This window comes from Cuculus canorus, chromosome 2 (genome assembly GCF_017976375.1).
Source record: "Cuculus canorus isolate bCucCan1 chromosome 2, bCucCan1.pri, whole genome shotgun sequence".
NCBI lineage: Eukaryota > Metazoa > Chordata > Aves > Cuculiformes > Cuculidae > Cuculus > Cuculus canorus.
In genome coordinates this window covers 127,726,310-127,752,989 of record NC_071402.1, presented here as the reverse complement: position 1 = coordinate 127,752,989, position 26,680 = coordinate 127,726,310, and the positions used below count along the sequence as shown (strand labels likewise).

General features: G+C 38.1%; 1 protein-coding gene across 1 annotated transcript; it reads left to right on the top strand.

Moving 5' to 3' along the window:
- Positions 1–168: 168 nt before the first annotated feature.
- On the top strand, positions 169–26,472 carry SP4 (Sp4 transcription factor). The gene is made up of 6 exons (XM_054058083.1): positions 169–458; positions 1,128–1,228; positions 1,696–3,253; positions 18,290–18,518; positions 18,755–18,954; positions 20,028–26,472. Exons 1-6 carry the CDS (start codon positions 452–454, stop codon positions 20,273–20,275), a joined length of 2,343 nt encoding a protein of 780 aa, XP_053914058.1. The 5' UTR covers positions 169–451; the 3' UTR covers positions 20,276–26,472.
- The last annotated feature ends 208 nt before the right edge of the window (positions 26,473–26,680 follow it).

The following is a 26,680-nucleotide window of genomic DNA, read 5'->3' as shown; positions in this document are numbered from 1 at the left end:
AAGAAGAGCGCCCGGCCCTCCCCCCCGCCCACCCTGCTTGGCCTGCCCCGCCGCCTGCCGGGGCCGGGCTCGCGGGGCACCGCGTCCCGCCCCCGCCCCGCCTCCCCTGCCTCGGGCGCGGGGCTGAGGCGGAGAGGGGCGGCCGAGGGGCCGGCGGCTGGGCTCGGTTTGGCGCTCGGTGGGCGGTGGTTGGGCCGCGGCGGGCCCCGCCCCCGGCGCCCGCCCCCCGCGCGCCCGCGGCTGTCACTCAAGGCGGCGGCGGCGGCGGGCGGAGAGAAAGGCAGCTACGCCACAGCCCAGCGGCGGCCATTCGTGGAAAAATAGGCCGTCCCGCTCCTCCCAGCTCCGGCTGCGACCGGCCTTCTCCCCGCTACCCCCACCCCACCCTCCGCCTCCTCCTCCTCCTTCTCCTCCCCCCTAGAGCGGCGCCTCAGCGGGGCATTAATGCGGGATGAGCGGTATGTAACCCCCTCCCTCTCTCCCTCCCGTGCACACCCCTCCCTCCCTCCGCTCCTCCCTCCACCCTTCGTCCCCCCTCTATCCCGCCCTCCTGGGTTCCCCCTTTTCTTCCCTGCTTCTCCCCCTTCTTACCCCGCTCCCCTCTTGCTGCCCCTCCGCCCATCCGCGCGGCTTCCTCTTGTGCCCCCCTCTCTTCCTCCCCTGCCTGCCCCTGCGACTTGCCTCCTCCGTACCTCCCTCCTCCATTCCTCCTTTCTTCGCTACCGCTCCCTCCTGTGCACATCCCTCCCTCTTTCATTCCTCTTTTCCTCCCTTTTTCCCTCCCATGCACAACCCTCCTCCTGCCCCCTAAAGCATCGACGGCCAGTCAGTGGCCGTCGATGCTTTAGGGGGCAGGAGGAGGAGGAGGTTTGTGGGTGGTTTTTTCCTGCTGTCGCTGGGAGAGGAAACTAAACCTCCCCTTTCTGGGTGTTAACTCTCCAGCCCCCATGGGTTGGGTTTCAAACCACGTTTCTTAGGACTCGTTCTTTTGTAATAATGGTTTGCGCTCTTGTTTTTATGAAGAAGTAAAGACCACAAGCCGAGAACCAAAAAGGATATGCTTGTAGGTTTTGTTATTGTATAAAAGAAGGTGAATAATTAACTTGTTACGCTTGATATTTTTGCAGATCAAAAGAAGGAAGAAACTATGCCCACAGAGGGAGAGAAATCTCCCGAGGCAGAGAATAACAACAATAATAATAAAAAAGGGAAAACTGGAGGCTCACAGGTAAAGCACACACACCTGAATAGGGAAGTGCCCAAACTATTAGCATTTTAAATTAAATGTTCACCTAACAGCGTTTCCTGCTCAGGGCATCTTTCTTTGTGTTGCATGAAGCGTAGTTCGTTGGGTGCGATATTTTTACTGCCTGGACTTGTTTTTTTTGATTGCATTTTGCAGTGATCAGCTGCTTTCCATGCAATAGCAGCACTTCTAAAATTTTTCTTTGTTTTGATGGGTGGAAAAGGATGTGGGTGAGGTCCTGGCCGTCACATAATCATTGATAATTGGGGGCTTTAAGGATTATTTACAGAATTACATATCTCCTTTTTCAGAGCTATAGCATTGGTTTCCATGCGGAGACAATATTATTTTTTTTTTCTGTTTCCTGTGTAAACCTTGATGCTTACTTCTCATGGTTCATACTCATGCTCTTCTCCTGAGTCTTTTCTGTTTTCTGTCTTTACGGATAGGATTCTCAGCCTTCACCTCTTGCTTTGCTAGCAGCTACTTGCAGCAAAATAGGAACTCCTGGTGAGAATCAAGGAACTGGACAGCAGCAGATTATTATAGATCCAAATCAAGGTTTGGTGCAGCTTCAGAATCAGCCACAGCAGTTAGAATTGGTAACAACTCAGCTTGCTGGAAATGCTTGGCAGCTTGTTGCTGCTGCTCCTTCTACTTCAAAAGAAAATAATGTTAGTCAGCAAGGATCTTCTGTTGCCTCAAGTGCAGCAAGTCCCTCCAGCAGTAACAATGGAAGTACATCTCCTTCAAAAACCAAATCAAGCAATTCTTCTGCCACAACCCCTGGACAATTCCAAGTTATTCAACTACAAAATCCAAGTGGCAGTGTCCAATACCAAGTGATCCCACAGATTCAGACAACAGAAGGTCAACAACTCCAAGTCAATCCGTCTAATGCTACTGGTCTGCAAGACCTACAGAGTCAAATTCAGCTTATTCCTGCAGGGAATAATCAAGCTATCCTCACAACAGCAAATAGGACAGCTTCGGGGAATGTGATTGCTCAAAATCTAGCAAATCAGACAGTTCCGGTCCAAATTAGACCTGGTGTTTCCATACCACTGCAACTGCAAACTATTCCTGGTACTCAGGCGCAGGTTGTAACAACGTTACCTATAAACATTGGTGGGGTAACTCTAGCTTTGCCTGTGATAAACAATGTGGCAGCTGCAGGAAGTACAGGTCAAAGTGGCCAGTCTACTGAGAGTGGAGCTTCCAATGGAAATCAGGCAGCATCTACACCTGTCACTTCTGCCTCTGTTACTACAATGCCAGAATCTCCTTCCTCATCTTCCACCACTACGACCACTGCCTCGACATCTCTGACTAGCAGTGACACTCTAGTAAGCACTGCAGAAACAGGGCAGTTCACAAGCACAACAACCAGCAGTTCAGAGCAGACGACTGAAGAACCGCAAACAACTGCTACAGACTCTGAATCCCAGAACTCGAGTCAGCTTCAGTCCAATGGAGTACAGAACACCCAGGATCAGTCGAGTTCCCTTCAGCAGGTCCAAATCGTAGGTCAGCCTATTCTACAGCAGATACAGATCCAGCAGCCTCAACAGCAGATTATTCAGGCCATTCCTCCACAGTCATTTCAGCTCCAGTCAGGGCAGACTATACAGACCATCCAGCAGCAGCCTTTGCAGAACGTTCAGCTGCAGGCAGTGAGTCCAACTCAGGTGCTCATCCGGGCTCCAACTTTAACACCATCGGGGCAGATCAGCTGGCAAACTGTACAGGTTCAAAACCTGCAAAGTCTTTCAAATCTTCAAGTTCAAAATACTGGGTTATCCCAACAACTAACCATTACCCCTGTGTCTTCAAGTGGTGGCACAACCATTGCCCAGATTGCACCAGTGGCTGTTGCTGGTACTCCCATCACTTTGAATGCTGCCCAACTTGCTTCAGTACCTAATCTTCAAACAGTAAGTGTTGCCAACCTGAGTGCTGCAGGTGTTCAAGTTCAAGGAGTTCCTGTTACCATTACCAGTGTTGCAGGTGAGTGGTCTGACCAAGTTTGGGGTTTGTTTTGGATTGGTTAGTTGGTCAGGGTTTTTTTTGCTATTACAAGAACACCAGACAGTTCTGAGTTAATACTTTTTTTCAGGACTTTTTGTAATAAATGTTAAAGCCTTAATTGTGAGGAACTACCTTATATTTATAATTAAAATTCAGATTTTAAAATAGCTGATACTTCTAAACAGTGAGCTAATATCACCAGTTGTGTCAATTGAAATGGAAGTGTTTCTATTTGATAAACTATCTTTAAATGATCCTATTCTTCATCTTATTTAAAGACTTGTAAGCTTTGGGAGTGAATGTGGGACTTCTTTAAAGCTTTGATATATTTGAAAACAACAACCATAAGGTTTTTCCAGCTAGGCAATATTCCTAATCTCTGCATGGAGGATGTAGGATGAGAAAAGGGACAGTACGTGGATCAAGCTATCTTGTGTCATGGCATACATTAGCATGGAATATTTGTTGCTTTCTGGACTAACTGCTAAAGTTGTTCCCTTGAAAGTTTGAGTTCTGCAAAAAAATTGAGTGGAATAAGGTATGCTTATGCACAGTATATTTCCTGTGACTTGTCTTTTTTTAAAAATAAAAACAACTGGTAACTGCTCCTCAGCACTTGCTGATGAGCTTTTGATATGTATTATGAAATACCTGTTTGGTTATGGCAGTCTAACAGCTGGGAAAGGAAGGAGCTATTAAAAGACTCTGGACTGGATAACAACTTAGTACTAAGGTAAATTCTATGCAAAGTCTCGTCTTTAACAGCAACCTGATAATAGACACAGCTTCTTAGTGTAAAACGGTAAGAAAAAAGTCATGTTTAACTACTGTCCACTCTGCATTATGTTAGTATCATGAGTCTTAATCTGTTATTTGGTTGGTTGTTTTTTAATAATCATATGCTAAGATGAGAAATGTTTAACTGGGAAAAGGATTGTTACCTTTAGTTGTAAGATTTTTGAGGAGACTCTAAACATAGTTTCATAGTAAGAAATTTGCCTCTGGGAGAATTTCACCTGCTGTGGTGCTCTTTGGCACTTGATGGCATGTTGAAATACTAAGAGCTGGGTTGGATGCACTTAAACCTGGCTTAAGAAGTATTACAGAAATGTTAATTTTGGGTAACCAGAATTAAAATCTTGACCTTGTGTTTAGCTTTGATGGTTTAAAAAGAGGTTTCAGTTAGCTGGAGCTGACCAGCTGCTACTACATCTTGAAGTCCAATTTGCCTTTGAAAAAGATTTGCTTGATGGGCACATATTGGTTGAGTACTGTTGTTAGATGTACCTACATCTAACAGAAGAGGGACTCTTCAAAGGAACCCTGCCTTTGGAACAACCTAGATTTGGGGGTGCAGGAAGAAACTTTCTCTGTGCAGTCTTTTTCCTGCTTACTGATGGTGTACAACTGGTTAGTACATACTAATCGGTATTAGAAAGAGAGATTCGGAATATCATCTTGCTCGGTTACCTTGACTGCCCTTCTCGCATGCGATGTCTTTCGGAAAATAAAAGGATTAGGATTTGTAATTGAGGGTGAAAGAAGGGGAATGAGTCACAAGTATGGTCCTGGAGAAGCCAAGCCTTAGTCATACAGGGTTCATACATTAACTAAAGCTTTGTGACCACTGAATTCCACTCCACTCCCAGGTAAGCCTTATGACTGTTTCCATAGTACTTGTAATTTTGTGCTAGCAGTAGAGAATCCTCTGACTTTTTCTCCATTCCTTTGAATATGAGGTGTCATTTCTGTGCTCCAGGCTTGAAGTTATGGTGAAAGAACAAGCTTTGAGAATGTGAGATATTAGTTACAATTTCTTTCTCTTATTTAACTCTACTTGTCTCCTGTGAAACTTATTGATGCTACACTTTGGGGATGGGTGACATGGTAGCATGGAAAGGAGAATGAAGGGTGTGGTGTACAGTCCTTAACGCTATATTAAGTATTCAAGGAAAGAATGGTTAGGAAATAGAAAATTACAAGCAAGCTAAAATCTAAAGTTGGCTTGTCAATTATAAGGAATAAGCTATCTTGATCAGGCCTCTTAACTTCCTCAGATTTGCTGTTTTTTATATAAAATGTTTTTTGCTATTGTTGTTACAGGAAACTTTTTGAAAAAATAAACTGCTCAGTTAGCTCAACATCTGCAGACTGATATTTCCATTCTTTTCCTGCAGTACCAACACTTGTCAGCGTGAGCTCTTTTGTACATTGATCACACTCTCCAGAAGTTAATCACTTGCTATAAATGAAGTAGAAGTAGGTGTTACAAATGAGCTGTAGAGAGGATGTCCAGGAAAGTGTCAGGGAGAAGACTGAGTGAAGGACTCATCCCATGCATTGATTCTGGTACTCCGACTTTGTTTTATGTTTTCCTTCAAGCAAACACAACTGATCAAGCCAGATGAGTTTCAGAGGGGAGGGGAACCAGACAAAAACTAAGTATTTTTCTGAAATAACTGTTCATGTATTTGTGAAGTATTTCTCTTCCATGAACATTGGTTTTCCTATTTATTTCTACAGTAGGTTAATTTGGGTACCTTTTCTTAGTTTTTCAGTCATAAATGAGAAAGTAAAGCAAAAGAACTCATAACTGCAAATAAAAAAAATTCCTAGCCTAAAAGTATTCCAGAAATAATGAGCGATAATATGTATAATAAGGTATAGAACAGTTTTGGTTAAGTTTTTTATTATTATTATTTTTTTGTCAAACAGATCCTAGATGCCAAAAAAAAAGACAAATTTCACATTGGAAAGAAAAATATTGAGGTCTTCAAGTAAATATTTTATTTTGGTCTTCTTTTTATAACCTTTGTTACTTGAAATATCTTGTCTCAAGGTGTGTAGTCTCCAGGGTTAACCAAGTAGATGAATAAATCTGTCTGGGTGTTTGGGTTTTTTTTTTGTTTTGTTTTTCAGTTAAAGATTCAAACGTTTTCTTATAAAGTGCTACAGTTCAGGTTTTATGTTGTGTGGTCAAAAAGCAGAGCAACACAGAAATTTTCATGTTCTTTCACTTTGTGGCCTGAGGGAGAACTCATTCACTATCAGTGATGTAGAGAAAATTACTTTTTTTACTGTAAGAGTGTCTGAGCACTGACACAGGTTGTCCAGAGAGGCTGTGGACTCTGCATCTTTGGAGATATTCAAAATCTGTCTGGATATGATCCAGGGCAGTGAGACCAGGTGGCCCTGTTTGAGCAGGGTGGTTGGACCAGATGACTTCTAGAGGTCCCTTCCAGTCTACACCACTCTAATTCTGTAAATATATGCTGAAAATGTGTACAAACCATCAGTCGACGGAGTAATTAAGTGCACTAAAGTAAGCTGGATGAGAAGATAGAAACTAAGTAAGCCTTAAAAACAGATCTACAAACAATTATTTAATTGAGAGCGATCAAACAACAGCTTATGTAAACGCAACTGTGTTTACTTGAATATGCAGAGATCTACAAATCCCTTTCTTGCGATGAGATAAAGTACCTGTCATGGCCTTTAAACAAGGTAGTTCTGCACAAAGTCAACTGTTTCTTCTGTGTTCTGTGAATTTTTGTTTTATATGTCATTTCCGGTTCTGTTTTAAAATTGTGAAAAATGTTACTAGTATTTTATGTGTAGTCAGTCCAAGCTTTGTTAGTTGATTTAGGCAAAAATCATCAGACTCCATCACCTTGCAACTCCAATTCAAGCCATTTTGTTTAAGATAAGTGGTGACGTGACCTTAATTATTGAGAATTTGGAGTTCATCCACCAAAATAACCTGGAGGGGTGACTTCTGTTCAGTGGAACAGTCTGCTACCTGGCAGTAGCAGGACTGGAGAGTTTTAAGTCTTTTGGATGGGCTGTGGGCTCTAAACCAGTTACTAATGACAATGAAGTCCAGTACCAAGTGTTCTTATTGAGGCACTTCAAAGACATAATGAACTTCGCCCTTCTGTTTTATACTCTGTATTAATGCGAGTTACTGAGGCAGCTTTCTGCTTGAACCAGCTATTTTCATTGCACTGTTAGTAGTTACGCAATTTGTCAGTACTTCTATGTTTCCTCCTGCTTTCTTGTGCTTTTTCTCACCTGTCTGCATCCAGCCTCAGCCTTTCTTAAGGCTTTCCCTTCCCTTTTCTTCTTCAGTAACTCTTCTGTGTGACAGTCACTAGTTGACTAGCTCTTCAAAGACTTGAAGACACTGTTTAGATATTACTTTTATTCTGGCTTGAACTCTGCAGAGGATTTTTAAACACTCTAACAAATCCTTTGAACAGGGATAAAATCATGCGTAATGTTAAATGCATATAATTTGGGAATAGTGACTGGAAAAGAGAAACATCACACCAGTTTTTAAAAAGGAGACGCTGGGAACTATCTACCAGTCAGCCTCACCTGTATGTCTGATAGGATCATGGAGCAGATCCTTCTGGAAGCTATGCCAAGGCATATGGGTGACAGACGTGCTAAGAGACGGCCAACATGGCTTTGCAAAGGACAAATTGTATCTGTTTAATCTGGTGGCTGTCTACGATGGAGTGACTGTTGGTGGGTAAGGGAAGAGCAGCTGATATTACCTACCGTGACTTATGTGAGGCCATTGACACAGTCCTGCACAATAGCTCTGGGGATGTATGGGTTTTATAAATGGACTGTTTGATGGATGAGGATTTGGCTGGATGGCCACAATCAAAAAGTTGCTATCACTAGCTCAGTCTCCAAAAGGAGATCAGTAGTCAGTGGTGTTTCTCAGAGGTCTGTGTTGGGGCTAGTACTGTTCAGCATCTTTATTAATGACAGAATGGGATTGAGCACACCCTCATCAAGCCTGCAGATGACATCAAGCTGAGTGGTGCAGTTGATGTACTTGAGGGATGGGATGCTATCCAGAGGGACCTGGACAAGCTGGAGTAGTGGGCCCATGAGCCTTGTGTGGTTCAGCGAGGCCAAGTGCAAGGTCCTGCACCTGGGTTGGGGCAAACCTCTGGTGTCAATATAGGCTGGGGATTGAAGGGATTGAGAGCAGCCCTGCTGAGAAAGACTTGAGGATATCAGTAGATGAAAAGTTGGGTATGAGCCAGCAATGTGTGATTGCAGCCCAGAAAGCTGATTGTATCCTGAGCTGCATAAAAAGAAGCAAGGCTGGCAGGCTGAGGAAAGCGATTCTCTCCTTTTTCTTTGCTCCTTTGAGACTCCATCTGTAGTACTGTGTCCACTTCTGGGATACCTGGCAGAGGACAAACATGACCCTGTTGGAGTGGGTCCAGGGACAGGCCACAAAAATGATCAGAGGGCTAGAACACATCTCCTATGAAGAAAGGCTGAGAAATTTAGGATAGTTCCACATAGTAGTATAGCCACAGTATATACAAGCAAACTGACAAATATAAATTCTGAGGGTGAAAGTTGAGCTGAAGGATGGTGGTTGCATGGCCTTTTTTTTTTTAATAACATCTGTTGTTTCCCTGAATGTTCATTGGCAAGCAACCTGCAGCAAGCACCTTAAAAGAAACAAATTTGCAAGCTAGGGAATCTGCAGTGAAATGAGAAGTATGAAGAACTGAGCTATTTTCCACCAAAAAAAAAAAAAAAAAGGGAAAAAAAAATGCAGTTTTTCTTAGTTTTTTACTTCATAGTGTGTTACTTGGAATTCTGAGGGTATATTTAGGAGAAGAATAGAAATTCAGCATACTTTTTCCAGAGTCATGAAAGGTCACTTAAAACTCTTTTCAGGTTGCCTTGAGCTGAGAATTGTTGCAGAACTGCAGTGTTTTATAATATTATAGCACTGGTATCCTTTTCAAATGCTTCAGGGTAATTATAAGAGAAGCATTTAGTCTTCTAAGGACAGAATGGGTTTGGCCGTAGGATTGTTTTAAACTGAAATTCAAAATAGTGGCAGAAACAGTTTAACAACAAACTACACTGGTGAAAACAAGCATTTGCCTTGGCATTGGTAGCTTCAAAATAAAGTATCAATATACTGTTCTGAACTTGGTGTGTAAGGAATGCACAGTCTACCTGTTCAGCTAAATTGCCTGTGGAGAATAACCTGGTAAAAATGCCTCAGTAGAAAAAGAATTTTCTGTCTGACCTGTGAGTAGCAAGGCATGGCTTCGTCATTACTTCTTGATAAAGTGGGAAGGGGAAACACTTCATGTACCAACTTTGCTCGTAATTGTGAGGTGAAACAGGTGAACAGGTTTCTAATGAGTCATTTTGTTGCTTAACTTCAAGAATTAAATGTACATTCTTAAGTCTTCAAAAAATGTTACTAAAACTGTATTTCCCTATTAGAGTATGTGGTCTTATGTTTCATCAGTACAGGTGTACTTAATGGATATCCACTACTGGCAATGGATAACAATCATACCTTGATCTGCCGGTCATTGGTAATCCATGTTTTCCCAACATACATACTTAGTCTTAATAGATTGACAGACTAATATAATTTTGTTGTAAAGAGAAAATGATCAATTAGTATTCTCCTGCAAAAAAACCCTTGAGATACATTTGAAGTACAAGCCTGACTTTCCTTAATTATAGAGCAGTTTCAACTGGTGGTGTAAACATTTTCCCCTTGAGCGAAATACTGAAGCTGAAGAAATGTGCCTTGATTATCTTGTTCCTTTGGTCATCAGGAGGTAACTGGTGAAAACATCATTCTCTCCAGTTTGTTTTGAACAAAAAAGGAAGATTAAGCTTAGGGTTTAATAGGGATAACAATGTTACAGAAGAAGGTGGCAGAATTTAAAGAGTTTGGATCTTAGAAATTTACATGGTCCTTCTTTTGTGATTCTGTAATGTGTAGCGTTGTTGGTCCTTGCCTGATGAACACTAACAAAGTTACATGTTTTAAATCTTTGATGAACATATTAGTCTTTAGACTTCTTAGATCTACTATTGGTTTCCATGTAGTGCATCTGACATTCTGCAGCACTGTTACTTGGTTTTCAGTTATCTGTTGTTCAGTATGAAGGCAACTACTTATGTTCACCTGTAGATGTGTTCTTGAACAGTCATCATAAACACACTTTTCTCTTTCACCATTTTTTCAATAATGATGAAAATCAGGGTTTTCTTTGAAAGGTCTCTTGTTGGAGCAGTAGTATAACAATTTAACAAGTTATTTTTTTCTGATTCCAACTCATTCTTTAGAAAACATAATGAATTGACCATATTTTCTTTCCATTTGAAGCCATAACATCCAGAACAACCAGAGACATAGCCTTGCTTTGACTGAAATCTTGTTGCACAAGACTAAATTTTGTGAAATTGCAGCTCCATCATTGATTTTCATGTTTTTGTGTAGGTCGTTCTGTGTTTTTTTTTTTTAGGTATTTAAAACCATTGAACTTACTTTTTACTGCCTTGAATTTCATACTTTTAAGTGATATTTTTCACAGAAGTTAAGCTTAATTATGATGCTGTTCGGTAGTTTTTGAATACACTGAACCATTTTATGTAGGAGGTTTTTGGAGGAGAGAGTAACAAGTTTTTACAAATCTTGTCAAAGTTGGCAACATGCAAAAACTCAAGAGAGACGCTTGCTGCAATGCCCCTCTGTAGGACTGGTAGAAAAGACAGATGTCTAGTTGATGCTGCAGTTTGCACCAGAAACTGTCTGCTTGTAGTAACATCTTGATATAGTGCTGTGCTATGATAACCCAAATTTCTTGTGGTAGTTGGGTGGATCCAATACCTCTCTCTACTCCAAACTGTTCTTCTCTACAGAATGTGTGCGTCCATTGCATCAGCCCTTGCACAGTTTCTTTTCTAGGGAATTCTTCCTCTGCCACGTATTGCTTCTTCATCAGTCTTTATAAACCACTGCTTTGGGGCAGAAGAGAGGGCAGAATTGTCTGCGCACCATTTAAGTAGCAATGAAGAACGGTCTTCTGTGTAAATACATGTTGTTTTCACATATGTTTAATTTAAAGATACGATTTGCATTTCATTCTTATGCATGAAATGTCCTTCCTAGTAGATTTTGTTTGGGAGAAAAAAAAAAACAACCTCTGAGTATAAACTATTGCCACAGAGTTAACTTTTGAAATCTTGGCTATATCTTATGAAAAGTATTCTCTTTTATTATATTATGTATCAAATATATTATTGTAAAGACATAAATTATATAATAAGAACAAATACTTGTAAATACATATTATGTACATATATATAAATACATATTATACATATATGTAAATACATATACATTTTCTTTATGTCATTGTGGAAAAAGTGTTAAAGTACAGGATGTTTGCAAGATGACTGTACTTTATGTATGCATGGCAAGGGGAGATCAGAAGCCTCTTTTTCTGTATTTCTTTGCATCGGTAAGTTGTTGAAAGGGTGAGTTGCTGCATTAGCTCTGCTTGTAGAGGTCTGGAACTCTGCAGACTGTCATTAACTTGACTTAGCCATCCTACAGTAGGAAACATTGAATTATGAATATCAGTTGCAACCTTTTTCATTTTTAAAATATGCAGTTGAACTAATTCTGGGGGTTTGCAACATTAGCCGCTCTGGCTCTAAATACATTTTGCAAAGTGTTCCACGGTTAATTGCATGCTACTGAGATAAGTCTTTGTCATAATGCTGTCATCTTTTTGACTGCTGAATGCTGGTTGCATAACAGCAACAGGAAATCTATACAGATTGTTTTGAGGAACCAAGTACCATAAACTAGAAGTGTCCTTTTCTTAAATTTCTTTTCCTTCCAAGGTCCATCATTCTAAAGCCTGACTCATGATTTCTTTGGATCATTGAAGTTAGGGCAGAAAGGGAAGAAAAGGACCCATTTGCTGCAAAGAGTGGTTTTTCGTGTCAGCTACTTCAGGTGAATAAGAGTAGAAACACAGGTGCAAGATGTAGTAAAAGGAGACTTGCTTTGACTTCTGATGGTTAGCCAAGACTAATAACCATGATCTTCATCAATCAGTCACTCTGTAGGAAAGTACTTACAAGATACTGTGAATTAACTTTCTTTAATCATGCAGGTGGTGTTATGGGAGTCATTTTGCAAATTAGATTTGAAGACTGAAAATTGTTAGTGGCTTCATAGTAATTACTTAAAATTGTTGAATTTCCTTGCATTAATGTGTGAGATTCATACACAGCAAAGTATATGTGAGTTGCAACTGCTAAGGTGCAGGTTTCCTGCAGAACTGGAAAGCTGAGTAAGTGATGCTGAAGAATAAAGGAAATGCAATCCTTTATCTTGAGAATCCTGTATCTTTTGATAATAAATAATGCATTTACTTAACTGCTTAAATGGGAAGGATTAGTGACTAAAGTCAAGCAGATTTTTCTATTTGAGAAGCTTTAAAAACTTCTGTAATTTTATTCTTAATTACATTGAGTCATGATCATATATGCAATGTTGAAATGAGTGAGGGTCATTGCACTTGATTTGCAAAACAGAATAAATACCATGTTGGGTTGCCTTGTTGTTTGCCCGTTATCCGGTGGCCAGGTAAATGGTTACTATCCAAAGGAAAGAGAATTGGACCTAAGAGGAAATTAAATGGAATGGAGTAGTTGGTATCAGTTTTACAAGGAAATTTTAGTGTACAAAGTAACTTAATGTAACCTGAAGGCTGTACAATAAAGTTCGGTCATAAACAAGTTCAGGGATGATTTTGTTAATCAAGAATGTTTCACAGTTTCAGGAAATCACTATTAAAGAAATCATAGGAACTTGAGAAGAACATATCTTCTAAAAGCAGGTGTAAATGTGTGATGACTGCTTTTAAAGCTTGTATAGAATAACTTAGATAAACTGAAGTGTAACTTTGTTCCCTCATGTAGTGATTTGGTTAGACCTCTTTCTGAAATGTGTGCTGGAACATGAGAGCTCTTGTTACTGAAAGGTTTGATTATGAATGGTGAAGTATAGTGGTATTGGATCTTCATGTTTGGAGTATATCAGGAAGAAGCAATGTCAAGTGATCTCATGACTCTAGTAGAATTTCTGGAAGGCTTTAAGTGGTATTTTAATACCCCTAGTAAGAAGTCTTATGGATTATTTTTAGTAGATTTTTTTTTTCTGTCTAGAAAGTGTCAGGAGGTCCTTCTGTTCCTGTATAGATAAAATTGTCTCAGCCACCTGCTTTTACAATAAAGAGGATCTGTCTCAAATAAAAAGCTAATTTATATCTAGATTCTCTCTATTGAAAAATCCTTGTTTTTATAAACTCTTAGAAAGTTGCCCCGATTTAATTTTCTATGCTGCTGACAAACTCGTATCGACAGTTACGTTTTCTCAGCATCTTTTCTTCAGTAAACTTGATTCAAGAAATAATGAAAATCCTTTATCTTCCTTAAATAAGTAAAAATTATGTAAAAGTGAAAGCCCTTAGTGATCCGTAGTTGTTTCTAATGTATATTTAAAAAAAAATGAAAATCACATACGACTCAAAGACTATAGCAGTCTCACTTTGAGACCAGGGCATGTTCTGTCTCTTGTTTTGTGAAAACTTTCTGATTTTTCTTCAAGAGGAAAGGTTTTTCAACTGGTCTGAAATGCATTCATTTTACTCTTAAAGAACAAGAATAAAGAAATTTGCGTTTTACAGCTTCAGCATGAGAACACATACATTTCTTTCTATCCTGTATAATTCCAGTGTGTTAGTTTGTTGGCATGCTCTTCAGGAGTTCTGAAGAAAAAAAAAAAAATTACATTATTGAATTTCCCAGTGTTTTGTAATAACTATGTAAATCTCTGGCAAATAATTCTTATGAGATGTTTGTTACTCAAAAAGTAGGGATTTACTTGTTGAATATTGGCCTGGATGTGGATCTTTAAGGCTATTTTTGTGATATTTTGAGAGTTTCAGAATCTTCTGTTATGAATTTAGTAAGTGGAATCCAAAGGAAGGGAGTTTAAAATAACAGCTGGGAGAATCGTATCATAGAATCATAAAATAGTTTGGGTTGCAAGGGACCTTAAAGATGGTCCCTGTGATTCTATGATTATCCAATTTCAACTCCCCTGCCAAGGGCAAGGGCACCTCTCACTAGACCAGGCTGCTCAAGGCCCCATCCAGTCTAGCCTTGAACCGTTCCAGGGAGGGTGCATCTATGGCTTCCCTGGGCAACCTGTTCTAGTGTCTCACCACTCTCGTTGTGGAATATTTCTTCCTAATTTAGTTACTATTTAACTGAAACTATAAGGATAATGTAATTGTCTGCCTGAGCTACCTTACTTTTGGCATTTTCTCTTTTGTATTCTTATTTTTCACCTTTACAGCTCTTGTGAAGAATTTCTGCTCGGATGTGTCACTGTGTAATGTCTAATAAGTAGATTAAGGTTATAGCTCAATACTGTGTATCCTATACTCAAAGATATATGTGTCCATCCCACGGGGGAGGGATAATTTGGAGCAGATGAATCATGTGTCTGCAGTGGTACTTGAGATTTAGAGGAAGTATCAGAAGACCCTTGTGTGGTTGCTTGTCTTATGAGTTAGAGACTAAAAGTTAGTCATATCGAATCAGCGCACTGTTTTGGATTTTTAGAAACGCCGAACAGACTTCCCCATAAATATGGATTGGCAAGAGATATGCTGGACATTTTCACTGTCACTAGTGCTGCTGTGATAAAAAGGAGTCGTCCTCAGGGTTCAAATGCTTCAATTCACATCTTACTTGAAAAGCCTTAGTCTGGCAGCCTGGGGGGAAGCTGAATTGAATCTCTAGTATTAATTTGAGAAAATGAGAGAAATGGAAAATTGAGAGAAAACTATGCTCTTCAGCTGTGTTCTGACCACAGACTGGTATTAGATCCTAGGACATTTTTGCTCAGAAAGCGCTTTGTGACATGGATGGAGTCATTCCTCTAACAGACTGTAATGACAAAGGATGGTTCTTATTAACGTACTTGAAAGCGTGACTGATAGTGAAAATAGCATAAGAGGCTGCAGTGGGTGTGGTCATAATATCTGTTATATCTGACTTTTGCAGTGACAGTTCATAGACCCATCGTTCACAGTGCTGCTCTTTGAATTTGCATCTTGAGTATGTTTAACAGACAGGAGAGCTGTTTGTGCTCTGTGAAAGACTGCAAATGTTAATTTATTTACCTTTGGCTAACCAAAAACTGTGACTGGCTTCAACACAAGTAATCACATTATCATCTTAAGATGAGCATTAGATATAACGAAAATTACCGACTACTTTTAACTCTGGCTATTTGTAGCACTTGGTCAGCACTTCAGCAGCTTAACAGTATAAGAAATTGCCTCTGGACTAGCAGTTTATTTAGAAGCTCTTGTGTTGTCTTCTGCCACTTAGACCCAAGTAGATATTATTTGCATTTATACCACAATATTCTCCTTAGCCTGTCATATCCTCTCTAAAGGATTTTTGTGAGTGCTTTTCTTTCTCATTAAAATATGGGAAATAAATTTATTTCCAGTACATAGCTGTTCTGAAAAGAAAGACTTTGTTCTGTCCTAGACATATGGAGGCTCTGCATGCAAGATTAAGCCTGTGATTTTTCTTCCTATGGTTGGTTTGGTATACATACCAGACTTTTGTTGGAATTTATTTTTGTTTTAATATTTGTCCAACAGCAAGAGGGATTCAAACGTTATTGCTTCTATGTTTATCTTTGTTGTTTTCAGAGAAACAGAAGTAGTTAGCATCTATCAATATTTGTGGCCTGCTTAAAAAAAACAAGGAATTTGTGTTTATTCATATATAGGCAGATCAGGTGCAAGTTCCAGATGGAAATGAGAGATAACTGGGAACATTTGGTCAGTGCTTCTGATTAAAATAACGTGGTACTCCTGGGCACGAGACAGATTTATTCTATTCTGTCACTTTTTTCTATATTTCTGTGGCCTGTTAAGAGGACAGTTGAGTCACTTTGTGAGGTGCTTTCTGTACCATCTTGTTTAGTCCTAACCTCTCTGTATGTATGTGGTGGTGGTAGGTGGTGTGTGTTAGGTTCCATTTATGGCTGTTACTGTAATGTTATGCAAGACAGCATATATTGCTCTTCAGCAATGATGTGAATGAAGTAGTCATTATCCTGTGCTGGGTTGCTCACTTGGTAGCTTAGGCTGTTTAGACTTCAGAGAGAGCATTCTTAGTTTTATCCCTACTGATGGTGTCTGTTATAGATGCTTGAGAAGTAAGATGGGGTACCCATTTGAATCTCTCTGAATCATGTTGCCTCGAAGGGATTTTTAAGTTTTAAATGAATGCTTTGGTACTGAAGACTTTCTGGTCTTAAAATGTTATAGTTTATTCTAAGGAATTGTGGTTAGTCATCCCATTCTTTCAATTAGTAGGTAGCATTTCCTGGTTGTATCAAGGCACTGAATTTTTGAAAATGGCAGCATCTAATGATATTTTGTCCCGGTCTTGTTGCTGACAGGACTGGCATTCAGTGTTGTCAAATTGCATCTGGAAGTGGTATCTCCATGTCAAATTTAGTTTGTGTTTTCTTAGACTGTATAGTGCTTACTCTTTAAGCAAACATAATATTACCCAGCTGCTCAAGAAACTACACTTCTTATCTGTCTTGGAATAGTCTTTATTTTCCATTAATATCAAAACAGTATCCTGATTTCCTTTGATCAAGAAAGCCAATGAGATCAATGAACTTATGCAATGAAACTAAATTCTTAATTCATCAGGTCAATCTTTAGAATTCCATTAATTCAGTCAAGCTACTTTTCTACTTTTCTTGAAAATATGCTCCATTCTGTAAAACAAAGTCATAAGAATATCTCCTGTTGGAAAGAATCCACAAGGATCATTTGAGTCCAGCTCCCTGCTTCTCCCAGGACTACGTAAAACTAAATCATGATTAAGAGCATTGTCCGTATGTTGCTGGAACTCCAACAGGCTTGGTACTGTGACTGCTCCTCCAGGGAGCCTGTCCCAGTGACCAACCACCCTCTCATTGAAGAACTTTTTCCTACTGTCCAGTCTGAACTTCCCCTGGTGCAGCTTCATACTATTTCCATGTGTCCCATCACTGGTCACTAGAAAGGGGGGATCAGCACCTCTTCCTCTGCTGCCCTCCTTAAGGAAGTTGTAGCCTGTGATGATGTTGCCCCTCACCCTTTTCTGCTCCAAGCTGGACAAGTCCAGTGACCTAAGCTGCTCCTTCTAAGTCTTGCCCTTGAGACCTTTCATCATCTTGGTCACTTTCCTCTGGACACACTCTAATACTTTGTCCTTCTTATGTTGAGGTATCCAAAACTGCACATGGTACTCGAGGTGCAGTGTAGAATGGGACAGTTATGTCCCCCAGCCAGCTAACTATACTGTGCTTGATGCACCTCAGGACATAGTTGGCCCTTTCGGCTGCCAGGGCATACGTTGACCCATATTCAATTCACCACATCAACGCAAACCCACAGGCTTTTTTACACAGGGCTGCTCTGCAGCCTCTTGTTCCCCAGTTTGTGTGTATTACCAGGAATATGCCATCCCAGGTGGAGAATCCTGGGGGTACTAAACCAAAACCAGAAAACCCAATGAAGCTCTTGTATGCAGACTTGTTTAAGTCCAGTCCTACAACATTTCTATTTTTTGTGAAGGTTCCTTTGTGGCTCAGTGTTGATTCAGGACAAATCGTAGGAGAAGCAACAATTATCTATGTGCCATAAAGCAGCTTTTAAAATTAGGCAATTGTAGTTTTTCTGAATGTAGATAAGTTTTCAAATGTTATTAGAGAGATATTAACTGGTAATAGATTTAACAGTCTTCCTGTGTAACATTTTGTTAAAAGATTAATCAAGAAAACACTTGTTAAAAGCAGTTTACATTTCTTAGTATCAGTCAGTAACTTTAGCCTTGTACTGTTCTAATAACAAACTGCATTAAACAGGGCTGTCTAAGCTAGCAGTTAAGTCCTTTGGCAGTGCTTCAGGAAAATGGCTGGATTTAGTATTTGGTTTGTGGCTTCCATTAAATGTAGGTGGATTTTTGTTCAAGAAGGCATATAAAATTTATTTGTGCATTTCACTTATTGAAATGACTAGTAAAGGATACAAACGCTTTCATATTTTACAGGTCAACAACAAGGACAAGATGGAGTGAAAGTACAGCAAGCCACAATAGCTCCTGTTACTGTAGCAGTAGGTGGCATTGCTAATGCAGCAATTGGTGCTGTTAGTCCTGATCAGATAACACAAGTGCAGCTGCAACAAGCTCAACAAAGTTCTGACCAGGAAGCACAACCTGGAAAGAGGCTGAGAAGAGTTGCCTGCTCATGTCCTAATTGCAGGGAGGGAGAAGGAAGGTAAATGTAAACTTTATCAGTATGTATTTGGGCTTCTTATCAGAGTTTATCTCATTCAGGCATGAGATTTTCTTGTATTGCTTACATTTTGTAATGCTTTCTATTAGAAAGTATGTTTATGTATTTCATTTTAGACAGGCGATTATAATTGTCTCTATTAGAATGAAATATTTTTCCAAATTGTTAATACTATTTTAGAATGTAATTACTTATCTATTTAAATTTGATCTTTTTAGAGGCAGCAATGAGCCAGGCAAAAAGAAACAACATATCTGCCATATTGAAGGATGTGGAAAAGTTTATGGCAAGACATCTCATCTTCGAGCCCATCTGCGCTGGCATACTGGTGAAAGACCATTTGTGTGCAACTGGTTTTATTGTGGCAAGCGATTTACAAGGAGTGATGAGTTACAAAGGCATAGAAGAACCCACACAGGTTGGTCAGCCCTCTTTATATGCGTAGTACAGCAAGTCTGAATCACAATGGCCATGATTAAATGGTGATATCAAAGATCTCACTTGTTAGGATCTCTGAAAACTACTACTACTAAATAAATTAACTTTAAAACGAAGGAAGTGGTAGATTTCACTTTTCATCAAGCAAGCTGACTTTGAAATCAAATAAGTAAAATGAGATCTGTTCAAACTGTACTTCTGTACTTGTGCTAGAAAAAGATTACCATTCCGTCACAGACAGCTATGTACATTAGCTAATGCCTGGTGTAAATTTGGCAAGTTTTCTTGAGAATGGAGGGTTGGTCATCGACCAGGGTTGTCATTTCCTCACCTGGACTAGCTCAATCCTTCAGAATTTTTTTAACCTAGTCTGTACATCATATTTCATCGTATTTTAACTTCTTGAGAAGTTTATTTAAGTTTCAAGTGAGAATAGATAAAGCAAATTCACTTTACAGTTGAGATTGGAAAGATGGACCTTGATAAAATTTTCAGTTTCTAAGACTTTGTATTTCTGTCCTCAAGAAGGTCCCCCTACCAGCTTATAGCATCAGAAAACAGCACTCAAAGTCAAAGGGCTAATTGCATTTGAACAGTGACTGAACTTCTTAGTATGGTGAATTTATCTCTCTTGAGATAGATTTCATACATCCTCATGGATCTTGAGGAATTATGTTTCTGAATTCCCTTCTTATCACTGTAATCCTAATAAAAAAAATATTCTTTAAAAAAATGCTATCCAGTAATTCTTTCAGAGCTTTTACCTCTCCCATTCTGTCAGGTATGTAGAAGTTTATAGTAATTCTCTGGTGTCCTGAAATTCAAACTTACCTCCAGATAATCACAGCATAGGGAATATTTGTTGAGAGTGTTTTAGTAGTGAAGAGTGGATTGCCTGTGACCTGGAGGTCAGACAGGTAGAGAATAAAATATTGTATCCTTTTAAAGAAGCTTCAGATGTTGACTAGAAGAGGGTAAGTTTCAAATGATCAGGCCGAACTATTCAGTGTTCTCTCTCAGTAATATTTTGGTTTTGTTCTTCTTTTTAAAAAGGTGAAAAGAGATTTGAATGCCCAGAATGTTCTAAAAGGTTTATGCGAAGTGACCATCTCTCAAAACATGTCAAAACTCATCAGAACAAGAAGGGTGGTGGAACGGCCCTTGCTATTGTTACTTCAGGAGAACTGGACTCTTCGGTTACTGAGGTTCTTGGTTCTCCAAGAATTGTCACTGTTGCTGCCATTTCTCAAGATTCAAACCCAGCAACCCCTAATGTTTCAACAAACATGGAAGAATTCTGAAAGGCTCATTTATATGGACGCCTAGTGCTGCACTTACGTTTACATACCTTTCAGGATATGGAAGTGGGCTGGCAAAGTGGATTACAGAGCAGGAAATCATGTTTTCAGTCATGACTTCTGTAATTGTTCCAGGTTGGAGGGTCAACATGGGAAGTGTACACCGGTGCAACAAGACAAATTTCAAAAATACAAACAGCGCAAATTGATGTACTGGATAAACAGATGGGGGAATATTATTTCCATACTGTACTTTTTTAGTTATATGTCTGTATATCATGCAGTGATTTTAAACAAACTTCCCTCCCCTATTTTAGCATTGTATGTTAATGTGTTTATAAAATCAGATAATATCAGTATAAAACAGGGTGGACCTTGACTAGGATTAATTTCATTTGTTGGAAAGTACTTAGTTTTTAAAATGAATTTGTAATATTTTCATAGGAACATCCTTTTCCCATAAGGCACAGCAAAACTGAATACAGATTAAGTGATAGTGGATATATTTTAGGGTTTTTTTTAGTCCATAGAACACTTCATTTAATTTTGGCCGTCTTCTCTCAAGTTTTGGAATAACTCAAATAGCAGCTGGATGATGCATGCTGCAAGGTGGTTCTGAGGTGGACCTCATTAATTTTGACCACTACATTATAGTAGTGTGTGTAAATGACAATCAGTGAGTTCTAATTCCTCTCTTTGTTTGGAGAGCTAAGGTTATGTAGAGTTAGTGTATACAATACGAAAGATAAAACCATAGAAAGATAGTAACATAAGATTTTACGAAAGTAGTGATGTCTTTATGTAGGGTGAAAAATGAGTACAGCAACTTTTGTGTCAATTTTTGATATTTAGTTTCATTATATTTTAAAACATCTGTGGTCCATTTCTAACTTGTAGGTAACATGTATCATAAAAATTCGAGTACTAAAATGCTTTAATTTTGTTAGAAGTCATGGAAGTTAATCAGACAGTTCAGCGTTGTAGCTCATTCTCCAGCATCTTCTCTCTGTAAATACTAGTTATTATATTGTGGTTAATGTGCTGAGTTCTTTCTGCTTTGACTTAATAGCCAAAGAAAAGAATTAATTATCACATTTTAACCAAAAAAAGGTATTGAAAGTAAATGTTTTCTCTCTTTCCCTCTAAATATTACTGTCTTTATTTTCTCTTCAAGAATCATTTCTGGGCTGGTAATAAATATCTGTTACCTATCAAATCTTACGTTGAGCATCCAACCACAAACAAACTGGGGAGAGAGGAATATCATTGTCTTTTTACTACACTTTTTATTTCAGAGGTTTGGTTAAATTTTCAGATGTGCCATTTTAATAGGAATACAGAGGAAATGAGAAACAACAACAAAACCAAACTGCATTTTGTGTTTGACAGCTCCAGTAGTACAAGGAGGAAAGATGGCCAAATAGCTCATACTTGGATTTTTAGTTACTTCCCATAGGCTTACATGTAACCCTTTACACATACAGTGATTTGGTAATAATTCTCATGACCAGCTTTTAAAAAAAAAATTATACAGCCAAATATTTTTGATGTAACTAAAGGAGGTACAGTGCAAGAAAGATATGGCTTTTTTTCCCTGCGAATTACAGAAGGAAAAATGTGTTTGGTAACTGTTGGTTTGAGAGACATAACAGATATCTTGTGCATTCCCTCACAAAACATATACTTCTCATCTGAATACTTTATCAATCTTGTGGTGTTTTCTGTATTTTTGAAGGAAGAGAAATACCAATCATTGTTTACACTGTGTACACTTTAGGCCAGCCCTTTGTAGCAAAATACTAAGCTGAAGGTATTTTATACTTTCAGTTTACATAAAAAGCTTTGAGATTAAAGAAAACAATTTTACACTGTGGTTATGAATTTCAAGTTTCTTAAAGCTTTTGTAGACTTGTAACAGAGTCTTTAAATTTTAGTTGGGTTTTGTACATTATTTTGTATATTTTATTTAAAGTACTCTTAACTGATGTATCTGGATTTAAAACATCAGGATCAATTAGATGTTACATTTAATACAAATGAGCATTAGGTAGTATTAACTGTTAATTTTATTATATAGGAGATGAAACGTCAAATATATATTTTATCATTATGCTTCACAATCAGTGCTATACATTTCTTTATGCAAAGAAAAACTTTCCTAATGTTAATACCATGTTTCCTAGAAGTTAACAATTTTTGTAAACTGAAGTTAAGAGCATTCTGCAGAACCATTTCATATATAATTTTTTTCATGCATACTTATATATGCAGATAGGAAACCGAAGTCATTTTTAATCTGCAATGAATCCCTATTATAGGTGTATTAAAACCTAAATCTGGTTGGCTTCATAGCATCTCAAGTACATTAACTTGTGTTAGCAGGTGCACATTTTACCACTGGAATTAGAAATGTTTTGACAGTCTGTTCTGCATACCATTCTGAATCCACTTTTCTGTCTTAAAAGGATCGTAAATTTCAATGTCCTTTATTTGACTCAGTGGGTTATAGCTGTTGTAAGTAGTAGGGCACAGATGTGCAGTAGTATCTTGTTTAATGGCATTTCACTGTTCATTCCCTTTGCCACCGTTAAAAATTTTGCTTTATTGTAATTATCAGTGCAAAGTGTATTTACCATGGTAGAACTCCAGTGTTAGAATAGTTTTTTTCTTACGATATACTTTCTTTGGTTAGGTTTGTGTATGTGTTGCTGATTACATTAGAAGTTGGTGTTAAGTCATTATTTATCACATTCTTTCACGAGAGCAGTAATAAAAGTGTGTAATCTAGGAGAAAAAGTTAATTTGTCAAAGTTAGGTAAGCATGATGTTCAGGTCCTATTTTTCAATTTTATAACTGTTTTATTGCAACAATATTTGTATTTAAGTCTTCATTTTAATGCCTTGTGGTGTTTTTTTATGCATGTCACTGAATTGTCATCCCGCAAGAATTGATGTGCAGCATAGGGTATTAAATCTACATAATGATTTTGAAACAGAAAAATAGTTGATGGTAAAAATGTAAATGTTTTGCAAAAATTCCTTATAAAAAAGTTTTGTAGTAATATTTCACTTGTAAATTTTTCTAAAAAAATGGAAAAGGAAAAAAATGAGAGTAACATTTCCCCACATCTAGAATTTAGAAATTAATTCTGCCAGCAAAGCCTGTAAGGCATTGATTTGACACTTTTACAATGCTGATTTGTATAATTTTTTGGTGGGTTTGGAACTAAAACCATGTACAAGTTGTTGCCTGCAATAACGTTTTGCAAGTAACCTATTAAAATTCCCTTGAGTTTAAAAGGTTTCTTCATTTAATTACTTACAATAGAAAGTAGCAATAAATTATGTTTGAGTGATAATCTGTTCATCAAGAACACCACTAGAAAGCAAATGCTTCTCAATGCAGAAGGGTTGGCAGCAGCTTCTGGATTTGTGTAATTAAAATCTGTACTTGGTGGTCAGCGTTTCCCAACTGGCAGACTCCCAGCAGGGAATTAAACCAGCAGATTCTAGCTCAGCACTAATTCTGTGGGGTTTGTTCAGCTCTTGTGAATGGGAGTTACGGTTATTCCTGAACATACCAAAGGAAAATCTTTTCTAAGGTAAGGTGTATGAACACACACGCACACAAATAAATAATTAAAATTGAAAAAACTTATTTTTTCTGTTTGAGAGAGAGATAAATAGAAGTGTCATGATTGTGTTGTAGACCAAATGAATAGAACAAATAAATGGAGATGTGAAAGTACTGCCTTTTGAGTACAAGAAAATACGTTGAGTTTTTCTTAGTGAAATGTAATCAGGCTCCTGCATTGTGTTATACTAAAATACCTTTGATCATATGCTAAATTGTTAAATATAATGGCATACTGATTTTTTTTTTTATAACTCTAAAAGACTTGGTGGTAAGCCTTGCAGTACTTTTGCAAGTAGTAGTATTTCACAATGGAAAAATAAATAGCAAGATGATCACTTGTTTTGTTCCATCTTCCAAAAGAAGATGGAACTTAAAATTTGTGGCTTCTGGCCGTGCACTGCAAGAGAATATAATCTTTCCTCTTTCGTAATTGATACCTAAAATCAGTTATCTTTTTTGTATGGTTGATGAAATACTGTTAAAGTCTCATTAACCTCTGTTTGAATGCAGTGATTCTCATGTCAGACAAACTTATTAACTGAAGTCAAACTGTGCTATAATTCAGAGTAACTACATCTGACCAACTAATCGTATCTTTATTGCCCAAATGTTTAGTATTTTGGTGGTGGCATTTTTATTGGGAATTACAAATTGTGTGGAGTTTTGAACCAGTTTCTAGATTACTGGTAAGAGAGTAGCCCTTTACTAACACAGCCACCACTGTGGTATAGTATTGGAAAAGGTAACCAAATTTAACATGACATTGACCATGAATATGATATTCTGTTTCAACCTTCTAGTCCTTTAAATGTGGTCATTCTACTCGGTGAAACAAAGTGTTTTACCAAAGTTAGTCAATTTTTTCTACACCTTTAGGTCGGTACCATTGCTATTAATTTAATTACATCATTTCCCTATATACTCAGACTTGCCAATGCAGGTGAAAGTGCTCTGGGAAGAAACAGCTATCATACACTATTGCTGCTTAATAGAATAACTTTTGAAGGGAGGGGACAGCAAGACTCCTCTTCTAGCAGAACTCTAAAAATGGCTGGACGTTATTACTGACAACTGGATTAGTAATCAAATGTAATCAAATGAGGTGAATGTTGCTAAAGGTGCTTTCTTCAATGAAGCTAGACCTTGAACCACAGTGAGTGGGGGATTTGACTCAATGAAGTCCATTCCATAAAGCAAGTCATTTGCCATTAATGGAAATGTTGGAAGTTCCCTCATTTGGCCATGGAACTGTCTGTCTTTTCTCAAGAAGCATTTGGGATAGAAAATTTATAACTTGCAAAGGATTTTTAAGGCTTTGATATTTGGGAATTGTTCAAGTGAAGTATTTCTGCAAGTCATTGCACTAGCATTGTTGAGGTATTTTGCTGTTTAATTTTAGTTTGTTGGATGTTTTCTTTTTAGCAAGGATCGAAAATTATGTACTTCTATACTGCCAGATCCAGAAACATAGACATTTCTTTGACTTACATGAACAGCAGTGTCCCAGGCTTTGCCTATCATTTATATTTTTACATATGAAAAATGCCTATCCTTGAACCATTTAATAATTTCTTATAATAATATTTTTGGCACAAATTTTTCATTAAAAAAAATGACACATACAAAAACCATCGAAATAATGTCAACCCTTAGAGTTTCCCCTAAGAAACTCTTTCTGTTCTAAAATGAAGTTTATTTGAGACCATAAACACTCCGGAGTGTCTTTACCAGCAATACATTTTAAAGCATTTCTAGACTTTTTCATTTTATCTCTTGTATCAGTCCCCTATGCTGTATCCTAGGCTAGGTTTCCATTAAGACCTCTTACTGCATTCTCAGTTCTGTAGCTTTTTGTCTTAATAATCTCCTGTTTCTTGCAAAAACCATTGCAGAAACACATAGGCTGGACAAAATAAGTACTCGATCTCAAATATTTGTATTGGAAAACTCTTTTGGAAAGTATTTCAGCTGAATGAGGTCTCTGTTCTGTCCCCACATCTTAGGGAAGCATAATCCAGGGTAGAGTTTAAAACAGTATAAATTTGCAGGGCTGGTGAAGTTTCTTGAAAAACATTCGTACTGCTAGTTTGAAATTTTGTTAAGTGTTAATTTTTAAGCTGTTTTAAGTTCAATGCATAGCTTTGTGTCACATATATTTTAAAAGAAAGTCTCGGGACAAATCTGAAAGCTGGTTGACCTTGTGGGTGCTCATTTGTTTGTCAAAGTTTTGGAAGATTTTGAAGCAATTAAAAACAAGCATTAAGAGAAGTGCTGATGATCGGTAAGGTGCATGTCCGCTGAGTGATGTGTATGCATCTTTCAGGAGTTACGTGAAAGATTTTTTGAGTTTGTCCATCAACAAGTATATTGAACACTATCCCCTTTCTAAGTCCTTTTAGTCAATACTACTTCAGTGTTATAAATACTCATCCTCTGCCTGCAGTTTAAAAAATTTAAGGAGTTAATATGCAAAATTACACAGAGAGTTGGAACAGAGCCAAGAATGTAAATGCTACACCAAGTGAATTAATTTTTTTCTAGGCATATATTTTACTTTTAGCCTGTTATATTTTTTTATTACGCATGCCAGATTTTCATCACCTTCCTTTGTCAGTTCCTAACCAGAAACTTCCATAACTAGATGTGGAAGAAGTGTTTATTTAAAGGAAAGAAGATAGCTAAAACATAAGCAGAATTCTGGTTAGTGTACCTTTTCCGCCTATATCTTAGTTCCCCTTGTATCTTAGTTTTTTATTGATAGCTGTCATTAA

Bases quoted from the DNA above. Each gene is read 5' to 3' on its own strand.
- SP4 (XM_054058083.1), top strand. The intron at 1,229-1,695 runs GTAAAGCACACA...CTTTACGGATAG, and splicing joins GGAAAACTGGAGGCTCACAG to GATTCTCAGCCTTCACCTCT. The intron at 18,955-20,027 runs GTTGGTCAGCCC...CTTTTTAAAAAG, and splicing joins GCATAGAAGAACCCACACAG to GTGAAAAGAGATTTGAATGC.